General features: G+C 38.1%; 1 protein-coding gene across 3 annotated transcripts in view; it reads right to left on the bottom strand.

Moving 5' to 3' along the window:
* The window catches only part of LOC124157930 (optineurin), a 38,830-nt gene extending 14,130 nt beyond the window's left edge, over positions 1–24,700 (bottom strand). Inside the window, exons 1-9 of one of the 3 annotated variants that reach the window (XM_046533026.1) lie at positions 24,604–24,700; positions 24,167–24,373; positions 21,552–21,660; positions 18,772–18,902; positions 17,044–17,124; positions 14,985–15,068; positions 11,993–12,184; positions 9,595–9,804; positions 3,168–3,433 (exon numbers count right to left, since the gene is read on the bottom strand). In XM_046533026.1, coding sequence (XP_046388982.1) covers positions 3,168–3,433; positions 9,595–9,804; positions 11,993–12,184; positions 14,985–15,068; positions 17,044–17,124; positions 18,772–18,902; positions 21,552–21,660; positions 24,167–24,337 — 1,244 coding nt within the window. In that variant the 5' untranslated portion in view covers positions 24,338–24,373; positions 24,604–24,700. Of the gene's footprint in view, positions 1–3,167; positions 3,434–9,594; positions 9,805–11,992; positions 12,185–14,984; positions 15,069–17,043; positions 17,125–18,771; positions 18,903–21,551; positions 21,661–24,166; positions 24,387–24,504 lie in introns of all 3 variants that reach the window. The other 2 variants (XM_046533025.1, XM_046533024.1) reach the window with 2 other exon arrangements.

Genomic DNA, 24,700 nt, shown 5'->3' with positions numbered 1-24,700 from the left:
AAGTTAAATTTTGTAAATGATGGAGCCAAAATGATGTAAAACATAATTACAGGCATGCTCTTTTTTTAAATTTTCCGGGAATCCCCGATGCCTCAGGGGGGGGGGGGGGGGGGGGCCCCCTCAGGTACTACCATCACCCCCAAAGCATATTCCTAGTTCCGCCCCTGGTATCCGGGATATTCCGTGACTAATTGCAAGACTTTTCCGGTGCTTAGATCACTTTTTTAAAGTGAGCATTTGAAATAACCGCGCAACTGCCGTCAGTGATGATTGAACAAAAATATATTAAGAGCTCGAAAAAATCTCCCCTCTCAAAAATGTTTACGTACTAAAAAAGAATTTTTCCGTGAAATTTTAGTAATAGTAGATTGAATCTACCGGGTATAGCTTCTCTGTCGGCATTCATACGCGAATTCAGCGCCGGGAACTTCGACTCACAAGCCGTGTGACTCATCTTCACGTAATATTTTGCTTCCCCATATCTGATCACAACACCAGACTGTTTTTGTACTTTGGTATAATGGTTATAAGTCATTCCAGAGTCGAAAGGAACTGCCTAATCTTTCGCGTTTTGAATTTGACTCTAATGATTACGTTACGACTGACGACGCGAGTTATTCTCCGAGGACATTCGTACTAACTCTCGTTCAGTTAAAAAATAAACGCTTGCCAGCAGGCAGACTCAAGCTAATAGCTACTCAAGGTCCAACTTTGTTTCATTTAAACCCACTGAGATACAAGTTAGGTCAATTTTGATCGGCGCGCCGCGTAAGCAACTTTCCCCCGGCTCAATTCGTCCCGCGGATGCGGGATTAGCCCACGGAATGAGACCATGCATGCTGTTTTTATCATCGTGTTGAATCACCATCAACTTACGTCTATACTGCAAATGCGATAATCTCTTTTGGATGACCTTGGAAGCCAAATTTTTGGTACGGGAGGATTTTTAACGGCTCATTTAGGTGTTATTTCGCTGGGGCGACGGAAATCATAACCTTGGAAAATTCTAGACAATCTTCCGTTAGAGATAGATATTCCGAATTAACGATCATCTACTGCAGTTAAAATTAATATCTAATAAACAGCATCGCTCATTATTAAAACTTAGTATTCTTCATTGACATATCTATGTGATGAGCACATACTACCCCTGCTCCTGTGACTAAAATCGGCGCGCGTACCGAAATCTTCTCGTAGAGCAGTTATCTGAAAAGTCGTATAAGTGAGGTATTTTATCTCATTGGACTGGGAAAATACGTTTCGTAACGGAGTTCGTCGTATAAGTGAAAAGTTTCATAACTGAGGTTGGAAATACATGGGTTCATATGGGGTTATTCACCGGACCAAAAAAAATCGGCGTATAAGTGAGGTCATCGCATAACTGAGGGTCGTATAACCGAGGTTCTACTGTATATATCATGATTTGAGCGCTAAAGTTTCGGGTGAGAGTCCCAATTAATCACACAATATCTGTTTATTCGGTGAACACATTCCAGCCAACGCGAGCCACTACGTTATCTTGGCTCACCTATGGGATCACAATATTGCCTATCTCTAATCATTCAAGGAACTCACCCGAAAGAAATTTCGAGCATGTCCTAATTTGCTTGAATGATTCCGTGAATGATATGAGCGCATGGCATCCATCTTGCCATTAGCACCACCTCGGAATTTTAAAATCATATATATAAACTTTGGAAGCATATTAACTCATGCGATAGCTCAAATCATTAATATTTACTTTGAAAGAAAGTAAATTCACAAACATCATTCCTCAAAATAGAGCATGTATTTTGGAAAAAACATTCCGGATTTTTAAAGTTTAAAATCGTCGTTTTTCTCCTCGATTGCGTCTATATTTTGTTTGATTTACAATTATCAAACTGTATTTAATGATTTCAATGCTAAAGTTTGGGGTGAGACTCCCAATTAATGACAAAATATCTGTTTATTCGGTGAACACATTACAGGCAAAACGAGCCGTGACATCACATTGGCCCACCTAGGAAGTCACAATCTCACGGGGTTGCCTATAATTCAAGGGACAAACCCTATAAGTTAGCCCATGAATATCACAGTCCACTTTCTTCCCCTGCTTCGATTGCAAGCAATGAGATGACACTGAGCCAACTTCATTGTAGAAAGTATGAGGATGCTGAAGCGCACTCTTTCGAAAATAGAACAGGTCGCTTCCTTTTTTCTCTTCCCGTTACCTTTCTTCTATTGCACAGGAATGACCTTTGTTCGACTAGATTGTAAAGTACCCGAAGGGACCCCAAACATAAAAACTCATGGTCGACCAGCCTTCAACCCTGAGGAGCTTTTGCTTTATTCTTATTATGTTCTTTTTTTATGGGAGCTGGACGCTGCGGCGTCGATACGGGACTGAAATAGGATTTTTCTGAACGAGTAACAATGTGCAGTTTTTCCCCAAATTATATTTTCACCAACTTTATAATTTAATGAATCGGAAGGGAAAAGACCTCGGGCAGCCATTTGAAGAGTAAGTTCCTTTAAGATCATGTTACAGAGCAAACTATCTTGAAGCATAATCATCTTTGCTCTGCAGCGAAAACAACCAATTATGTACTTCGTTACGGGATTACAAAACGCAGGATTTATTAAAGTGGTTTTCCACTGTCAACTCGTACCGTTCTAATTCCTCTCATTACTTAGTGCGTCATACCCCACCGAAAGTCAAAGCAATACCAAGGTATATTGAAGCGCACATGTAAACAAAGCGTTCCATCGTCTGCGAGTTCCAAAACAAATCATGTGGTGAGAAACGGTCGGAAATATCGTTAGAATCGAAATACACTATCGATAGTCGCACCAGTGCGCATCATTTCTGCGCAGAAATTTCACCGAAATCATTCACCGAAATCTTTCACCGTGTATAGCGGTACCGGCGTATGAATTTCTTGCGAATGATCATTCGAATGATCTTTCGAAAGATCTTTCGAATGATCATTCACCGTGTAAAGCGGCCTTAACAGCAGATGAAGAAAATACGCAAAAATACTACATATATATTTATGTAGTCCTCGTAGGATTCTAGCTAGGATTAGCTGTATATACTTTTGAAAAAATATGTATGTATATGACATATCCATTGGAGTTTGCATAATTTAAAATCACACTTGAGGAGTAACACAAAATCAACTTACTTTTTCTCCTGCGCAAATAAAAATTCATGTATCAGCCCCAAGCGTGATTCACAGGCTTTGACGTATTCCCTGTCATCCTCATGAGAGAATTCCAACGTGTCCCACCTCGGAACTGAATTTTCTTTCAGCCTCTTCTCCATGGTCACTATGAGCTCCTTTTTAGCTTCCTTCTCCTGATTAAGACTGGCCATTACCTCTGCAAGCTTCATGGACAGGTTATCCTTATCCAGCTCTGCTTTCTTCTTTAATGTCTCCAACTCCTTCAACTGTAAATATAAAAATTACATTCCCTCAGCGTGAATCATAAATACTTAATGCAGTAGACCTTATTTTGTAGGTTTCTGAAGGGCCCACAAAAAAATGAACGTGCTATCCAGGAAAACATCAGGGAAGTGAATAATAGCAATTGCGGTAATTGCAATCCGTGGAAAAGTGGTCATAATTACAATTACTGTCCAAAGTTCTTGTAGGATTGCCGTGCTGAACTCTTTTCACATTTAAAATAATGAACATTATCACTAAAATGCCAGAAATACCATGTGAATGAAAATCACAATGTTTTCGTAGATTTGCCAGAGAATATAACATAAAAACGTCATCACTCTTCAGTGTATCTGTCGTATTTGTATTAAGAGAACAAGTTAAGTTAGGTCATTTCTTCTTTCCCACAGATTACTCATAGAAAATGACAATAACCCTGACCTATGCCAATTGGTTGTTTAAAAAATTAATAAAAATTGGGCAACATTTTCTTTGCCAAAAATCCCGGCAACAGCCATACACATTCTCAGAATATTGATGAATATATCGAATAATATATCGATATTGATATGACGATTTACAAGAAATTTAAAGATTATTATAAGCAGATTTTTTAATCTTCTACAGATTAAAGTCTCTTGAAACATTTGTCCAATGTTGTCTGCTTTCTATTTCTTGTACAGAGATATAGTATTTTTGTGTTAAGTTTCCCGAGGAGATCCAAAGCATCATCTCCTGCCGCAACACTTGTCAAGTAATGACGTGCATACTTTTCGCATTGAGAAATGCATTTGGATGCATAACGGTCGTAGACAGAGAGATGTGGGAGGAATGTAAGGAGATTAATTAATGTCTGATAATAATAAAATAACTAATTAATTCGCACATTTTCACACTCAGAAGATACTAGGAAACGACTTACGGGTTGCTTCATGCCAAATACCGTATTTCTCTAACTATAGTCCCTCCCCCCTAATTTTGAGGCTTCAGTTTAGGGAAAAGTTAAAAAAATGTTTTAGAATATAGTCCCCCCCTTTACTTTTACCACAGGCATTTTTGGAAAAAAAGGGGGGACTATATTCAGACATATAAGGTAATTGAGCGTACTGCCCAGGAAAGCACCACAATTTAAAGCGTACTAACCAAATAGTTTTGCCTGTATTTTGCTCATGGTACCAGTACCAAGAGAAATTGCCGTACTAAGGAGGAAAACGTGCTACTAACCAAGTTCCACTGTACCTTCATCTGTCTCCTTTTCAGTCACAACCTCTCACAAAGGGTGAAAAAATAATACTGCTCAGTGGAGAGAGAAAAATAGCTTCTGGTGCAAAGTATAAACTAAACACAGAACTAAAGTGCAAGGATGACAAGCATAGAGGGAAAATTTCTGAGACAAAGAAAAGGCAAATCTCACACTGTGCTGTAAAAATAAAGATCGTGCAAAAACTAATGGGTGGTAAATGTTGTACAATGAGTAAGTGGAGCCTATTTCATTACCATAAATTCAGTCACTCACCGCAGTTTCAAGGACTAATCTTTAGGTTCATTACAAGAGTCTTGTCATACTATTTCCCGCATCAATGCAAAGCCTTAATCTGTTGATGGGACATGCCAACCCATTGTCAATTGGCATGATTTCGAAATCTGGCATTAATTCTCACTCTTAATTAAATTGACTACAATGTTTGTTACACAGTGAAAGTCTACCTAACTGTCCTTAACCCTATTTCTTCTACTTGTAGTCATCGACTGCTTCCCAAGAAACGCCACTCCTATCAGAATACATATGTGATGTAGAATGTTGATTCCAAAGTAAAAGGAGTAGCCACGGAGATGTACAGGTGGGAACAACACCTCCCCACTTTCATTTAGTCGGGCAAAACATGAAGCACCAGGAAATACGTTTTCAATAGCATTCTTATCAGAGATTTCAATTTATCTTGTTCAACTTGTGTACCTTATCTTATACCTCATCTGATGTGCCAATTCAATTTCATTAAAAATATAGTGGAACTTGTTTAGTACGTTTCTGAAGGGACCACAAAAAATGAATGTGCTAACCAGGAAAACGTGCTAACAAGGAAAGTAAAAATTAGCAGCTGGGGTAATAGGGTGGTTTCCTATTATTTTTTTATTGCCTTAATCGAAAGATTATTACTCCTGGAGTACGTATTTCGCGCTTTTAGATTTTTAAATGACAACATCTATTTTTCGCGATTAAATGAAAAGTGAAAATTTTCAAGCTCGCGAAAACGAGACGCTTAAGTATGAATGTCGGGAAATATCTCCGTACGTCGTATTTCTGGTTCCCCCTCCCGCCCGGTGAGGTGACCTTGAGGCGAGGCTTAGCTCTGATACGTCGCAGGATGCTAGCGGATAGCTGAGTACCTTCCTGAACGGTAGCGCTTGGCTTAAAAAAGGTTTATTAATACCTTATCAAACGAAGAAAACTTTCCGACATTAGCCAGTTTTAATAGGTGATTATTAAGACATGTTTCCCTGAGCTCTGTGCCTCATGCTTGCATTGGTAACCTCAGACGATGCATAACTCCTATCCTCTCGTGTAGAAACTAGGTCCCTGTGACGTCATGCGGAGTGGAATCGCATGGGCGCCAATCTGGCCTTTTTCAAATGAGGATAAAATTTGACCCTTGCCATTCGTCTAAACCGGTATTTCAAAAACCAAATAATTTGTGTATTATGAATACACTGATGGTGAGTAACGAATCGCAATCAATGCCTTTCGTTTTCTTTGATGAAGGAAACTACCCTATTGCAATCTGTGGAAAAGTCGTCATAATTACAATTACTATCGGTAGTTCTCGTAGGATAGCCTTCCTGAACTCTTTTCACCTTTAAAATAAAGAAAATGGGCGCTACATTGAAAAACAATACCATGTGAATAAAAATCACAATGTTTCATAGATTACCCAAAGACAATTACATGAAAACGGCGTCTTTCTCCCGTGATTTATCCTGTATGTATTTATTGAAAGAGGACAAGTAAAGCTAAGTCATTTCTTTTTTGTCACAGCTTACTCGGAGAATATAACAACAACCCTGAGTATGTCAACGGGTTGTTTTTAAACATCATAAAAATTGGACAACATTATATTAACCTTAAATTATGGCAACAGCCGTACACATTCGCTTCTGGAATAAAGCCATATCGATTGTTATATCGATCGATATATCGAATAATAACACGCAAGATTATCAGATTACGACGTAATTACAAGAAGGATTTATATTATACAGTTGAAATTTACTTTAAAAATTTGTTTAACGTCGTCTACTTTCGTGCCGAGATCAAGTATTTTTAAGCTAAGCTTCGCGTGGAGATCCAGAGCATCGTCTGCTCCCGCAGCAGTAGTCAAATACGCACATACTCCGTAGCATTGACGTACTGCAGTACTGCTTTAGATAAAGTGGGAATTGGATAAGACTCATTTCTTCATCATGATAACTTGTGCAATAGCAACAATTGCCCACTCGTGAAATTTGTGCGCAGTGGGCACTCCAGGGGCAACAGAAGGTGAGGAGCTCGGGGTGGGGAAAATTGGGGCTTCTCATTGGCTGCAGTTTTTCATAGTCAGACATTCCTGATAAATGGCCATATTTTATTATTCATCACATCATAAGAATTGAGAAATGCATTTGGATACATCACGGTCGAAGAAAGATATGTGGAATGAATGCAAGAATGTTAATGGCTAGTAATAATAAATTAAATCGTGAATTCGGAGCTTTACGACCCTTAAGAAGATACTGGAGAACGAATTGCGGGTTGCGTCACGGCTAGCAATTGAGCGTACTAACCAGGAAAGCACAATTTTTTCAAACGTACTAACCAAATACTTTTGCCTGTATTTTGTTCCGATGGTACCGGGACCGAGAGAAATCATCGTACTAAGGAGGAAAACGTACTAAGGAGGAACGTACTAACCAAGTTCCACTGTATTTATGAACTACGATAAGCATTAGTATTACTTAAGATGGAATTTTAGACAATTATCAACTAAAAACAATAAAAAGTTCAGTCGCTTCCTACATTATCTTATGATAAAGTTTGAGAAAATAAACATCTACAAATATTCACACGGCTTATTTTATGGGACACTATTCTTACATTTAAAACATTATTGCAGCATTGAATTCTAGGTAAGACAATAGGAAGACAAATATAAAATAAAAATCATTCCAATCTATACTTCCAGCAGTTCAGTTTAGTTCATAGTTTCAAACAGATTTAGTTCATACAGTGAAACCTCGATATAACGACACCCCAAGGTGCACTAATAAACACTCGCTATAGCGAATTGTCGCTTTACCGGAGGTGGAGCAAATAATAGCCAATATACCTGTTGCGAACAGATATACAGGAACAGGAGTGGTGCAGCGACAGATAAACATCTATCCGATAAACGTAAGCATAAATCCAGACGAAAGGCGATGTTTTTTTGCATCACTAAATTTCCTTACTCAAATAACGACCAACTATTCGAACAATTTATAAGCGCCGCACTGAATAAAAATCATGCAAAGCATTGTTTCGTCATCATTATATTTATCGAACGACAGTTTACCACATAAATTTGAGACTGAGCACTCCATTAACTTCATTTCTAACAGATCGCTAGCAATTACAGAGGTTAAGGAGTCTTCATGAAAGTCTTCCGGCGGTGAAACCCTCGCTATGGCGAGAGCCAACACCGAAAGGGTCTCGTAAAAACGAATTTTTTAACACGCTTATTATAGGGTCAATTGACGGTGCATCGGCTATCTCTCGTAATAGCGGGGGTGTCGTTATAGCCCGTACTCGCTTTAACGAGGTTCCACTGTAGTTAAAACACGAGCCCATATTTAGGACCACAAGACTCTCTATTACCAATTTGAACGAGGATTTGAAGATTCTGTACATTAAGTTTTCGCATTGGCACCTAGCTATCCACGAGGGAGATGGCATCTCGCTGTCTTTCGTCCTTGATGCACCGAGTCATACAGTATGGGCTTGAACTAAATTCATCACAGATTTTTTTGGCTAACATCTTGTCATCTGTATTGTAGTTTTCCAGAAAAAAAAGTTAAATATCCTAAATATTGGGCTCTATTCATCACCAAATTATTTATCAGGCTACTAGTAATGAAGAGGCACTTTCAACTCTAAACATGAACTTGCTCCCAGCACTCCTCCCCATCCCCCCATTCCGAGAGATCTTTCTTTCCAAAACCTTTGTTTACTCTCCCCCACCACCTTTTGCTGATCTTCCTGACGCAGAACTTTCAAACTCCCCTCCCCAAGTATTTTCCCCCCTCCTAGCGGTGACATAGCTCGAGTGCGTTATAGAAAAACACACCCCCCAAACGTAGTCTCAGGCAAGGCTGAAGGCCCTTTACCCACCCCTCTCTTCCTCCCGCCCTCTGCACCTCCCTTCATCCTGCCCCCACTTCCTCAACCAGGCAATATCCATCCCACGCTTACTCACCCCAACCCCTTTGAACGTATTGCGGTGGTGGAGGAGGACATGATTCATCTCTACCGGCAACAGGGACAAGTTTATAGCCACCAACAACCACTGATTTAATTTGCATGTTAGAAATAAGATTCTTTTTCAAATGACTTTGGAAGCAAAACTGTAAATGGGAAGGTTTTTAATGGCACATATGGAGGTAACTTAGTCACGGCAGCATAAAATAATCAAGTTTGCAGAATTCTAGACAGCTATAACAACAAATACTTCAAATACAACAAATACTTCAAATACAACAAATACTATAATTAATTATAATCAGCGAAAAGTCACTTGTCTTCATATCACACCTCAAACGCATCCAACTAGGCATCAAGGGGCTGTGGTAAGAAATGAAGCATCCTTCTAAAACTACCACCTTAATTTTAACATCTATGTCATTTCACAATTGTCTTTTCTTTTTGCCCTTTACCTTCAATGATTGAACAGGATTCAAACATGTTTTTTCACCACTATTCTTTTTGGTACTGGTTCACCATTATCACCAATTCACTCGAATAACAAACATTCCTGATTTCCCAAGATATTCCTTAACTTTCCAAACACAATGAAATTTGATTTTAAAGGTTTCCCTGGAATATCGTTCACTCCGACAAGCATCCCGTACTCCAATGGGACTGAAGTCATCCACTCACCCTGTCACACATGGCCCTCCGACTCCTCTCCAAGGCTTTCCTGTCCTCCTCCAACGCTTGCCTCTCAACCTCCAGCACTTTCTGGAGCTCCTCCAGCTGCCTCCTGTTTGCCTCTGCTTCCCCGGTCCTCTGATTCACTGACTCAGTTTCTGGGACAGTGTTTTTCCAATTCTCACCCACCATGAAGAAACTGCCTCCGGAGGAGTTGGGCTGTGGAAAGAAAAATGATTTGATTATACACCCATGTCTCGTATAGCGCAATTTCGATACAGCGCAAATTCCTTCCTCAGGGAAACATTGCATTGCAGTGTAGCCTAATCAAAAATCTTAAACGCTCTCGTGATAAAACGTGAACTTGCGCTAAGTACACACGAAATTTCTATCATTTTACGCATATTAATATTATTGCTTGCCTCAAATCTTTTTTGTTTATATATTAATCGAAATCCATTGCTGTGCAATGGCCTAAAGCATCACTTTTCATTGGGTCCATAAAGCCGGCTTACCAAAGTAATTTATCTCGTCTCTTAAACAGCATGACAATAGTTAATTTAAATCATCAATTCAGCGTGGAGCTAGTGGAAATGAGTTTTTTTTAAACAATACAGTTTGAGACATAAGTTTTGCCATCATAGGTTACCGGGTGATTGACTTCCAGGTAGAGGGTCTACGCTAAAGCCTTCAAGGTCATCGGTATTCACGGGGGAGAAATGGAGCGGTGGCCGAGTTGCGCATGAATAGCATCAACACATAAAAGGTTCCGCTATAGAGTCTCAAACACAATGGCTTCGTTCCCTCCCCGCAGTCGTAGGCCTTCTGCATCTCAGGAATACAGTTCAGCAGTAGAAGGTGATTTAGATAGAGCCATACAGAGTAAAAACCAAGAGAATATGGCAAAAAATAGGAATGCGTGTAGAAAAATCAAGAATTTATCAAGAAAAACCATAAACCTAGAAGAGGAATTGAAAGAGGTCAATTGCTTTGAAAATGGAGGGCGTCAAAGCGATATTGCGCGGAAGTTTAAATGCACGATGCCTTATTCTGAATAAAGACGAAGTTAAAATCAGTGACCTCAGCTGCACCAACTTCTACCAAGCGATCTACACATACGGAAAGTTCATAGTGAATCAGTACAATAAGACGAGAGTGGTAATCGCTCCGAGACATTTAGTGAAAGCTCCGGTTGGTTCCAGAATTTAAACGGCAAGCAGGTATTTTCAGTGCGGCGATATCAGGTGAATCTGCAAGTGTTGATAGCGCAGCCACCACAACATTTTCTGATGAACTCCAAGCTGTGATTGAAAGTGGCTCCTTTCCCCCTCAACCAGTTTTTAGTGTTGACGAGACGATATTCTTTTGGAAAAGAATGCATTCTCGATCATTCATTTTCAGGGAAGGAAAACCTGGGCCAGGTTTCAATGCATTTAAAGACTGTTTCACGTAGCTGCTAATGACTCGGAGGACTTCAAATTAAAATGATTTATCATTCATAAACTCCGGTAGCTATGAAATGGCATTCAAAGTAGCATTTGCCTGTCATTTCGATGGGAGACAAAAGGGCCTGGGTGACACAATAGTTGTTTTTCGACTGGTTTGAAAAATAGAAAAATAATCAACTGCCGGCAATGCATTACGAACCCCTGAGATAGTCTTTGAATGCGTGCATACTACCTTTAAAGATGTTTTAAACTATAAACATTTATATAAATAATGATTTCTACGGCTTTTTATGGGAATATAGATGTTTCAGAGGAAATTCAATACCCAAGACCTATGCTACCAGGAACGCATCCCTATCTTCCCAATGTTAAAACGCTCTTGTATAACGCAAATTCGTACAGCGCTAAGACCCCAAGGAACGCATCCCTTGCGCTATACGAGACATGGGTGTATTCACCACTCCAAAGGACTGATAAAGTTGAGACGTCACGGATCTTGAGTCATTAGTTTATTTTTCCAAACAAAACTTTTCAGCCAATATCGAAGCATTGAGTGAAAGTTTAGCCATTTCTTAGCACTGAACTAAACTCATTAATGGTAATCATTCCCTCATTTATTCAACCTTAAGGTTGTTTTGGGTGGAAGTGAATAGAATTCACACCAGACTAAGGCATAAGTATTTATATTTCATACAGTCAAGATTAGGGGGTCAGTTTCTTTGTCCAGGGCATTCTTACGCTAAAAGAGGATTTTACATGGGGATTTGGAATGAACCCACGAGCCTTCACTCAGTTGGCTAGCACTTAAACCATCACGCTACAAATCTCCCTTGAAAATAATAGTAAACCCTAAAAGTAAACAGCTAATTTTTATACCTTGAATGCTCTGTTTGAAAATCTAAAGATTTACATGCACATGATGGCTAAGGCCATTGAAGAAAACCATGATGCCAACTGACCTTTGCCTTTCCGGGGGACGTCTTCAGTCTTAGGTGATTTGTTTTCTCGCTTCCACCCAGTTCCTCCTCATCAGCCGTAATGGCAGCATTGCCTTTCGTGTGCCCACCTTGAGAGCTCCCCCCCTGGTGTTGACTTGACTTCTTTTGCAATTCTTCCACTTGACTTTTCAAGTCTCCTATCTCTTTTTTAAGCTGAAAATGAATTTTAACATTATTAAATTCAATATCATTACTTTAATGAAATGTGAACACACATCATACGATTTTGTAATTCAAAGAGATTTGCTTTTGAAACTATGATTCTAATTGAATAGATATCATACAATTTACCCCTGAGTCAAACATTAAACCTATGTACAAAAGAAGGTACTGAAATTCAATTCTGAATTTCAGCACCTTCTTTAGTACCTTCTTCTTTCTTCTTCAGCACCTTAAGTTCTGAATTTCAGTACTTCTAAGTTTGTGCATGTTCAAGCAGGGTTCCCACTCAATCTAAATTTTAAAATTCACGGTTTTTCCAGGTTTTCACGGTTTAAATGTCTTCAAAATCACGGTTTGTAGATAAACCATTTTAGGCAGAAATATTGATCACATAAGAATCATCGGCTCACGTTCACTAAAAATTTAACAAACGTGACAGACACCGTGAATGCAAACGTAGCAACCAAATCTCTTCTTACGTCACATAAACGTTTGCAAAATTCAGCTCCGGCGAAAGGTAGTGAGTGAGAAAATGGTGGGACCAGGGTGCCAGGGAAATTAAGAAGAGTCTGAATTTTTGCAAGTGTTCATGAACAGTTTGGTTACCAGTCTTCCGGCTTTGGTACAGGCTTAAGGTCATTGTGTCATCATAGTACAGGCATCCCCCGAGTTACGTATGCCTCGACTTACGTAAATCCGTACTTACGTAAGTGATAACCGTACTTCAAGTGATTGCGTTAATTTTCGAATGCGAGCGCGTTGAAGTAGATATTCGCTCGTATACTCAATGGCAGAAAAAATGTCGAATAGTTATCGAGTTTTTTACGTGCTAAACAAAACAAAGTAACCCATTTTCATCATTCCTCGAAGGAATTTTCATTAATTTCTGTAGAATATCGCTTATAAACCCCAAGTCAATAAATAACATGAAAAGTAGCAGTTCTAGTGATGGAAGTGGTTGTGCCCACTTCTGTACGATACAGCTTGTCACGCAGCGTACACACCCGAACTCCGACTTTCAAATATTTAAAAATTGTATACTTAAGCTTGGACATTTCCATCTGTGGAAATAAAAGAAAACAAAGTTCGAGCCGAAATCTTTTTGTGGAAAGGAATTGGTTAGTACCCGCGTAAAGGCATTGAAATTTTAGGCAAAGAACGCTACGAAAAAGTGAAGAAAAAGTTGACAGACGATATTAATTGCGTACTTGTTTACATATTTCTGGCGATTGGGTTGCCGTATTGTATTTTGCAAAGATTTTATTAAGCTGCATTTTCTCGTTCTCTCATATTGTGTGCCAATATAAATGAATACTGCATCATTGAAAGCTTTTCCCCACTAACTTTGTTGCAAGTTAATGACGGAGTTAGCTGAATAAAAGCTCACTTTTAATTAGCTTCATGCATTGGAAATACTCTTCTATGTTTCCAGCGAAGTAAATATTCAAATGATGATATTTTCACGTCATTTTATTGAGATGTGAGAATGTGAAAGTATGTTTGCGTGCGTGAAAGATTACTGTGGCAATGAAACCGCCAGATTCATCAATCTACGTAATATATAAAAGGCAGAGGATATAATGATTATAAGTAAGTAGAAAATACAAAATATGGGCCCTTAGTTCGCAGTATAACATAATGAATCAATTTAAGTATTAAGTTTAGTAATGTAGCGTTGAGATACCGTACTTTCCCGAATCCACGCGATCGGTCAACTCGGGGAATAATATTACGCTTTTTGATTGGCAATGCTCGAGAGGAACTCTCCGACTATATTAATGTTATTGATTTTTTATCTAATTACGTAAGAATACGCGGAAGAGTTAATGAATATCGCAGTGAATTGAATGAAACTCCACCGAGAATGTACCGCAAACTTCTCCGCTGAGAATTTCACCGCACCGATCGAAATCTCTGGAGCACTAATGCAAATGTTCGACTTACGTAAATTTCGACTTACGCAGAGTCTGCCGGAATGCATCCCTTACGTAACTCGGGGGAAGCCTGTACACGGACAAATAATTGCGCTTCGAATATCCGTGTGCAGATGAATCCGTGGCCATGTCTGCGCATGACTGACCTCGAAATATGATCAAAATATCCATTTTTCTTTTAATCTGTCAATCGTTGTTCTGCGATCGTAAAGTCAAGATTGAGACATTTTTAAGGTTTTATACGAAATTCATGGCTATTTCCAGGTTTTTTAACAGTATACAAAATTCACGGCTTATTCACGGTTTTAAGGTTTTCATGGTTGAGTGGGAACCCTGTCAAGGCAAAAGCATTACCATCCATCAAATTTAATCAGGTGACAACAATAATTAGCTATTTAAAACAACATTAAAAAGTAATACATTTACCAAATTAAAGCTTATATAAATATCAAGAGAGTATTCCAGGCTTCTTGGACTACGAAACAATAAGTATGCACATTGAGGATGATAAGAAATAAAACTTATCTACAACTAAATCAAAAATTCATCTATAATAACTTATTCACAATATAGCTAACTTAAACACCATGACAAAAAGTAGAGATCTTAATGCCTAAAATCCTTTAACTAATAAGAGAATTGTTTCCCATTTCAATAAAAAAATACGAGATACACACCAAAAATGTCAAAGTAATCCTGACAGGTCAATTCAGACGTACCATTAAGACGAGGGAATTTCGAAAAATTAACAATGATGGTAGTAGTGATTTTTGTGTAGACACAAAAGAACGAGTAATTTTATAAGTAAAAAATCATACATACAGCAGAAAGGAACAAATAAAGCTGGTATCCCTCACCTGGAATTCTTTTAAGCAAACAACCTTTTCTCTGGCCTCAGCTTCCTCAAGCTTTCTCCTGAATACTCCGTTTTCAGTCTGCAGCTAAAAGTAAAATATGAACAGTGAATAATTTCAAGAACCTGAATGAAATGCTTGTGAGAAGTGAAAAAATCTTGAATTGAAAGACTTAATTATCTACATTAAATTTTCCGTTCAAAAATTCACTGTTACTGCACTGAATATAAAATTAAAACTTTCCTGACTGATCACCAAAATACATTTTTGGCCTGCAGACTATTTTCTCCATTTTGAGTGAATTAATTATAAAGATTTTCCTGCTTTCAGACATTCCTACTTTTGCTGAGTGGCTTTCACACCATGGCACATTGATTTTTAACAGCCATTAGCTTCAGTGACTGCCGTTAGAGGCATCAAACCACTCCATAAATAGCTCAATGGATTGGCCATAATGGTGTTGTGATGAGTGGCTCCTCGGGTTGGGATAATTGCGAAGGGGTGAGCCACAGCCAGTGATGACTCAAGGCACTATCGCTCCTTCGCATATCTCTATTCGTGAATCTCTCCACCCCTGATTGGGTATATTAAGGGTATACAATTGACAATAAGGGAGTTCCATCCCTCGTTTCCTGGGCCTAGTCTGCAAATGTCAGACTGCCACCGCACCGTCAGCCAGAAGGCAAGACGAGCAATCCCGACCATCTCCCCGACCTAGCCAGCGAACATCAGACTGCCATTCCAAAGGAACTCCAGCTAATTTTCTTCCCCTACCATAACAAGTAAGTTGTACTTCATTTCTACAATAAATATACACTCGGGTCAACCTTGTTTCTTATTTAACCCTAACGTCACGACTACAATGGTGTCTATTTCAATTTGACAAAGCACTGCCCCACAATTCAAAATATACATGGATCCAATGATGATCCGTATTGTGAGCAAAGGTTACATAACCCAACATGTATTCAACTGCGACGAAACAATTGTTTTGGAAAAAATGCTCCAGAGAACTTTTATCACTGCAGAGGAGATAATAATGACAGGCTATAAACCCATCAGGGACCACCTGATCCTTGCATTGTGTGCTACTGGTGATTGAAAAGTCAAGCCTCTGTTAAATTATCTTTCCGGGAATCCTCAAGCCTTTACAACTCACAAGATTCTAAAAGAAAAACTGCTGGTTATAAGGTGTGCCAATCCAAGGGCATTGATTATGCATCAGTTCTTTGGCAACAGGGTAAATCTCACCTTCAGCCCTGTGGTGAAGAAATATCTTTTAGAGAATAAACTTCCACTGTAAATGTTTTTGGCGCTTGATAATGCTCCAGCCCACCCACCTGGCCTTGAATATGTCATTTTCGACGAGTTTTCTGTCAATTTCTCATACCTCCCATCTATTCCTGACTTTAAAAAGCTTTACACAAAGCAATTGCTCTGCCATTGCTTCAAGGTGACCGCGTCCATTACTGTCGATGTTTCGACCAGTGACCTGTTGGTCGTCATGAGGAATGCTTCGATGCCATTCGTTGGATAGGGCTGTCAGGTGTATTGCCTGCCTCAGCTCAGGTTACTGCTGATTGTCAGTTGGCCTACCATTCCTTTCTTCCTTCTATCTGCATGAGAATTAGCTACGAGTAGGAGCTTAGTTGGAAGCCTGATTCTCTTGTACATGTTTCTCTTTCACAGAGCAGGCGCCTGTAGCCAGACGGACAGTATATAGTGCAGACATGTCCAACAGATGACATGGCAGCAATCCTAATGATGACCAATAAGTCACTACTTGAAATGCTGGCAGTAATCGAGCAACTCACCCGGTAAATAACCCGAGAATGTTTCATTCAATTGAGATGCCAGGAAAGCACCAGACGATTGTTTTTATCTTCACTTGCTGTCATAAATAAATATTACTACCCAATTGGAGGACCTCGAAAGTACATTTAAATTAAACATCTTCAGCAATTTATTATGGAGGGGAGCTTACAAAAGTTAACGTAAACACTTAGAATCTTTTAATGATTGTCCTAAGGGAAAAAATATGAAAAATAAATGCATACTTTACCTTTGCCAAGTCTGGTGAAGATTGTTGTGAATTTTCAAGATCAGCCACTACTTTGCGAAGCTCTGCATTTTCTGACTTCAACTACAAAAAAAGCAGTACATAAATCATTATGTGTAACTACTTATTACAGCCTCAAATTTTAATAACAATAAATGTAGCAATACGATAGGATAGAAAATGTATAGATTGATTCACGATTAAATTAGTTAATTAACCATATCTTCATTCCCTGATGTGAATGAAAACAATGAGAAACTTCTTCCATCTTTCAATCTAGCATGGAATCAATTGATGGCAGTGCATCTTGAAAGGGAATCTTTAGATTTTTTGATAGCCTCTGACAGAGAAGAGATAGCTGATACCAACAATTATAAGGGCTCCATTATTAAATCAACTAATTTCCAATAGTTCAAAAGTTCAATACAGTTAAAAATTGCTTTTATTTATATTGCTCTATTGACCTTCCACCACGATTACAACATATGAGATATGGTTAATCACTCCATACTCATAAACAAGTGTCACCAAAATGGAATCAGAGGAGTCGCACTGGAGTGGCTAAAATCATACCTTAGCAATAGAATGCAATGTGTTGAAATGAGACTTAGTGACACACTATGTAAATCAAACCAAAACAAGATAACGTCAGGTGTCCCTCAAGGTAGCATCTTGGGTCCTCTACTCTTCCTGATATTCATTAACGACTTGCCCTTGATTGTTAATAGCATCCATGTCAAACCAGTCCTCTTTGCAGATGACACAAACTTCCTAATTTCAGCTAATGACATCAATGAAGTGCATCACTATGGTCAGCATATATTAGATTTAGTCTGGAATTGGTGTCTTTCCAACAAATTAAAATTAAACAGTGCAAAAACTCAGTCTATGCTGTTTAACCCGAATCATTCCAAAGATTTTGGAACATTGACACTGAACAACCATACACTGAGTCTAACTAAAACTTGTAAATTCTTAGGGCTACAAATTGAAAATACTGGGAACTGGTCCTTCCATGTAAAAGACTTGTGTTCGAAATTGTCCCGAGTACTGTATAGTGTGAGGTTCCTAAAAGCATCCTTACCTCACAAGGCGATGATGTCAGTTTACCATTGCAACTTTATAAGTAGAGTGACTTATGGTATTGTATTCTGGGGATCAACTGTAACGCTATTAGATACAATTTTCAAGATGCAAAAAAAGATTATAAGATGTATAATGAGTAAGCCTTATACTTATTCTTGTAAACCCTTATTCAAAGAACTGAATTTGTTAACAGTGCCTTGTATATATATATATACCAACTATGTTTACTGATAAAAGAGAATATTAATGATTTACCAATTAATAATGATGTACATGAGCACCTAACTAGGTCTCATCGCCACATCCATGTTACCCTCCATAAAAAACGTATAACAGCAAAAAGTCCCATTGCAATGGGATCAAAAATATTTAATTTCCTTCCCAAAAGTATTAATTTGATTAATTCTAATAGGGAATTTAAATCTTCTTTAAAGAAATTTTTAATTAATAAGTGCTACTACAGTGTAAATGAATTTTTAAATGACAAATGAACTCTGACCATTTTTACATTTTTAAGTGTTATGTTGATTACTTTGACGTGTCTTATATCTATGTTGTATTCATAAGATCCTTGGACAAATAAAAAAATTTATTTATTATTATTATGGAAAAATTAATCTGTTAAGCTTGAAATTAGTGTCAAACCTTTAATACTAAATCTTTGGTTTCCTCAAATTTCTGCTTGTGGTTCTGGTGGACTTTGAACACTTCTTCTTGCCACATCACCAGTGTGTCAAACTGTTTCTTCATGGCTAAATTATTCTGCCTCAAAGCTTCTGCAAAGTGAAAGAAGAAAAAATGCATGTCCAAAGAATTATTATCAATTTCAATTTACAATTTCTTTAGGCAAGCAAATGAATTATATGAACATGCCACTAGTAATAATTTTTCACCACAAGCTTTGAAAACATTGCATACACAGGGTGACCAGTCAATCAAAGCAGAAATGCATCATCCCCAGTTTTCCAGTAAAATTTTACAAAATTCCAGGTTAATCATACGAGATTACTGTGATAGATAAGAATTTTAAAAACCCAAAATTACTTCAATACTTTTAAATACAGCACACTCCTAATTATCCAGGCTACTGATACTATTACGGCTTCATATAAGAACTGGTTTCGAAAACCACACATCCGTGGCTTTTTCATCACGGACACAGATAAGTGGTTTGCACGAATGCTTCAAAACCACTGCGCGACGTCGGAAATCAACACTTTCAGGCACCACACCACGTAGTAATATCTCGAGCATGTAACCTGGGTTACAACTGCTGCAGGACGTGTGTATCTGTGATCATGGAGCGCGATCATGAACTGCGAAGTTTCGAAAACAGGAACACGGAGCTCCCGTGAATGCAGCTAGCACGCGATCGCTTCCGTTTTACGAAGGGGATTCTAACGGAAATAATAAGCCCATTGTATCCCAGCATTCAAATGCAGTGATTCCAGTGATTTTGCGTCCAATTTCATTTTTTTAAAGTTTGCTGAAAATATTGAAAACTAAAAATAGAGTGAAAATCATGCACGGATAATCTGCAACACGTATTTACCGCAGCTGCATAATCGGGAGTCTGCTGTAATATTATACATATTTATGTCTTTATGGGGACAAGGATTAGTTTAGTTTAGGCGCATTGTATTTAAAATTTAAATTTATCCAATGCAAGCCAAGAAGCTGCTTAAACCTCATAAGTATGTAGATGTTTACGTCCCCTGGCATTCTACTCTTCATTTTTCTTTTAATCCTACTTGAGTTAAGAATGATAGACATTTTGATTCTGTTGCCTCGGCTGACATTCCACGTTTCGATGCGGCTGCAAAAATTCTACTAATGTACTGCACTTAATTACGTTACTTAATTAAGTAGTTACTTAATTACTAAATTACGAAAAACACTGTGTAGGCCCGAAAATGGTTGCTGAACTGGCAAAATTTTATGTGCAATAAATCTGAAATAAAAGACTTTGAAATTCCAGATTGGAGCATAAATTCATGAATAATTCACGCATAGTTCCAGAGTTTTCCCACTGCTGGACACCCTGATATAGTGAGAATCACTACATTCATTTAGCCCTGGAAACAGCACAAATCGGCCTATTATATTGGGGTTCAGCAAATGATGATGGAGGATCACTAACACCCATGCCCAAGATAAGGGCCACATAACCAGGTGGAACTGACACCAACAACCTACAGGCTGGCAGGCAAAGAGTTTACCCCACCACTACAGCCATGTAGGCAGAATTATAGAAGTGGGCAAGACATTTAGGTAAAAACAACTACAACTGGTAACTTCAGGCTTTACTTTGCGAAACCTCTCCATATTGGAAATAAAGAAATAAAACTTTGTAAGGTTCACTATTATTTTAGTATGGGCATGATATGGGTTTTGTAACGTGGTTACATCTTCACTTGAAGATGTAACCATGTTACGAAACCCGGGTCGTGTCCATATTAAAATAATAGTGAACCTTACAAAGTTTTATTTCTTTATTTCCAAAAACAACTACAGTGGAACCTGGATGATTCAAACTTCTTTAATTCGAATATTTCTCTTGGTCCCTAGCATTTTGTATTCAAACAATGCAAAACATTAATAATAATTCGAATTTTTGGTGCATCAAATTCAGGTATAAATTATAATCTGCGACTCAAAATAATTGAGAATCCACCAAAAAAAATGCTTTCCTAACGCATTTGACGTTTTTTTGAAAGCCGAATTAATGTAAGAGAATACTCAACTTCTCTTCAACTCTACTCCTCTACCTCATACTTCAACTCTATGAATATGTTGGAATCTTATAAAACAGCCGAGAGACTTAATTCGAAGAAACAGGCAAAAATATCATCTTTTTTGAAAAACAGTAGGTTTTGTTTTACAGTTGCCATCCGAGGAGCTTCATGATCATTTTTCAATATTCTGTCAGTCAATAAAGTACGTATTCAATGTTTTTAATCTCTTAGGTTATTATGATTCTATTGCAGTGTACTATGCTATGACATCTTGTCTAAACATATAGGATTACGAGTTAAGTTGGGAGTGCACAGAAGTTACTTAGTAGTTTGTTGAAATAAATATTCCTGTTTTAATTACTTCAATGTTGTTAATAGGCGTTAATCAAAGTATTTATATTTCAAGAGTGTCAATTTAATTAAGAGTTTTGATTGAAAATATGAATATTATTGTTTTCGACCTATTTATTAAGGACTTTATTTATTTGCATTTTTGGATAATTCGAAGTTGTTGACAGGTCTCTTGATGCTCTAATTATCAAAGTTCCACTTTGAAGTTATTCGTCATAACAAAAAGTCATTTTACTCTAAATTATCTGCATCTGTTAACTCATATTTATTTTGAATAATTTGTCACATTCAACCACACTAACTTCACTAAAGTGAAATTTATACCACCCATATGCCTACCTTTCAACTGGCCATTTTCTTCCAACAGAGCTTGAAGTTTGTTTTGGATTTCATCTGGACTTAATCCATTCAAAATGGAAGACGAGGCACAGCTCACAGACATGGGATCCTGGAGAGACAGATGACAATTCAAATCTTAGATTTCAAAGTAAAAATGCAGGTAAAGACAAGGCCAGTGCATACACAAAACTGCACTTGATTGGGTCATGGATGGTGCCAAACTCTGAAGACACATGGAAATCAGTGAAAATTGACAAGCTGGCAACATTGCTGTATCTAAAGGCCGTTTTATACAGGGCACGGAATTGTGCAGGTTAAGCTGCATTAATTTCTAAAATGGCGTGGTATTGCGTGAATGCATAAACGAAATTAGTACAGGGGCTATTTTGCCATCTCGCATCTATTCTAGCAATTCACTGCTTTATACGATGCAATTTTGATTGCGCCTTCACACGTACGTCAGATTGTGCAATTCCGTGTACCGTGTAAAATGGCCGCAAGATTTCCCAATCTCCCAACTTAACAATTTGCTATTGCAGAATTAAGGAAAAGACTGGATTTTTTGCACGTTGCCTACTACCTCTAATGATGAGATCGTGAAGTGCCACATTGAGAAATGCAATACTAAAAAAAGATGCTACTGTAGAGATGGCTTGGCATTAATATCATATTGTTTTAAAAGGTAAACCCAATTCTCATTATAATGGACATCTACTTTCATTCTATGGCTTGTAACATAAGGCTAACAATAAGCAGTTGGTACGCATTAAACACCAAGAAGTTGGCATTACATTCTGCTACACAATATGAAAGTATAGCAAAACCAAAACAAGGGAAGGAGAGAGAGAGTTCCACTGACAAAGTGAGTGGATGAGCCCAAGTGAACAGGAGATGAAAATGAAAAACATGTTAAAAGAAAGAGAAACAGGTGAAGGTACCAGCGAAAAAAATATGGGTTTTCAAGGGCAGATTAGGAGTGCAGACAAAAGGTATTGGCGACGCAAATCACCACAAGCGGCGCAGGCGCACAAATAAAGAAAGAAGAAGGAATGAAAGAAATTAAACCATAAATGCTTGAGACTTATCAAGAGGTTATTACAGTTAATCCCCGAGACGAAATAATGGAAAAGACTGCAAGCAAAGTTCGAATACGTGAGAGGCTGAGCTGTGAGAAAAGAAAATTCAGTTACGTTACAGTTAAGAGTTACATAAAATATACAGTTTTGGAGGTGTCATAGAAATGCGAGAGAATTAGCGAAAGATCTATTAAAGAGGGATGATTTTCAGGCAATAAGCCAACAGGCATCAGAGATTACTATAAGGCACAACGCAGCCTATATTCGGCATATGTGTTACACGTAAACAGTTCACTCTATCACCATTGCGCTGCTTACATTTTTCGCCTCTAGCTGGCGTCTTCCGGGCTGGAATCGCGAATAGAAGGAAAACAGAGTTATTAAGGCAAGCTTCTGCTCAGCTTCAAGAGAGGAGGTCCAGAGCCTAGCATGGAAATCCATTCAGATGACCATTAAACAGATCCACTTTTGGAGCAAAAAGGAACAGAGATTTCATACAATATTGAAATAATTAACCCCATCCCTGTTAGATCAGCCATTAATATTTTTCTCTTTTCATTAATATATTTGCATTATTCCATAAACTGGGCCCAACCATTCCTCTGAATGAATTAAATCTACGTTTGTGAGTGATTAAGATGAAATTTCTTTTAAATGTCTTTCCTGAGATTTATGCACACATTCCCTCAATGAAAGATTGTGTGTAAGATAAGATAACTTTATCTGGTTACTGGTTCAATTTATGCAAAGAGTATTCCTGGAGTGGGTGTTTGTTGCATGTAAAAATGCCACGCAATTGTGGAAGTGTATGGAAATTAGTGATTGGTGCCAATGGGCAAGAACATAATCTCACATTTTTTTTTACTTTCCTTAGGTTTTTATCAATGGAATTCACAATTGTGAATCCCTGCTTTATCCCATTTCCGGCAGTACAATAAAACAGCGGAGGCTGGAAAGGTGTATTTTCCATATAACATTTACATCCAATTAATTAAACTCTTTCAATATTAACAATGTATCACAATTATTGCCCAAGAGCGGAATAAAACAGTAATGTTACCAAGTGAGAGGTGGAAATTGTGTAATGCTCCATTAAGAGGTGAACTGCGTGACACAACTATACATCGTAGCAGTTATACGGAACTACTTCATGAATTTTCGATCAGGGAACTGGGGTTCTTGCATAAATATCAGGCAAATTACTGAATACCCAAAAACACAAATATACATAAAATAAATTTCACAACATTTCCTCGGAAATCTGTAGCCTTAGTCAGGGAGGTTCGATGGGACTTGCATATTTGACTGCTCGAAGACAGAACAGGCTCTTCAGCAACAAATAAAGATCTAATGCTCCACACATTTTAAGCAATACGTTGCTAAGCGAGGGACCTTAAAATGACCAACCTCTTGGACTGTCCTTACTAATTTATGGAGGGCCTACGCCCAAATATATAACTTTCCGTGCACTGAGAAGCGCGAGCTAAAACACTTCAAATTTTCGATTTTGACGTTAAATAAGACACTAACTACACTCACCTGTAAGGTTGTTCCAGACTGGGGAGGTGTAGATCCGTTGACAACTTCACGTAAACTAGAATTATTGGGCGAAGGTGATCTCCCAATAACAATGAATGACTCTTCATTCTGAATAGAGCTCGATTCCAACGACGACATTATCTGCGGGCTAACTCCTTGATGGCTCATCATGTCACTTTAACAACAATCTCACCGCGTCCTATGTAACTAACAAAGAGAACTAAGATAAAATAGCAGTTTGATAAGAGAAATTTAAGAACGTTTCATAGGCGATGGGAATAACATGGATAACGCATCCCCTTCAAATAACGCAAGACTAATAACTTGAAAGCACCAACCTTCCCACCGGTAAACAGCTGATATAGAATCATGCATGAACGTTAATACACAATTGAACCATCATAAAACAAACACAAACATGACCACACGTGACTCACACCATGATATCTTCGATAAAGTTATTTCATTGGTCACCTCCCCACCTACACAGCAAAAATTTTACGACTTTAAGACGAGAGCCATCTGTATGTTCTT

The sequence above is a fragment of the Ischnura elegans genome, chromosome 4 (assembly GCF_921293095.1).
Source record: "Ischnura elegans chromosome 4, ioIscEleg1.1, whole genome shotgun sequence".
In the NCBI taxonomy this organism is placed as follows: domain Eukaryota; kingdom Metazoa; phylum Arthropoda; class Insecta; order Odonata; family Coenagrionidae; genus Ischnura; species Ischnura elegans.
This window is presented reverse-complemented; position numbering and strand designations above follow the sequence as displayed.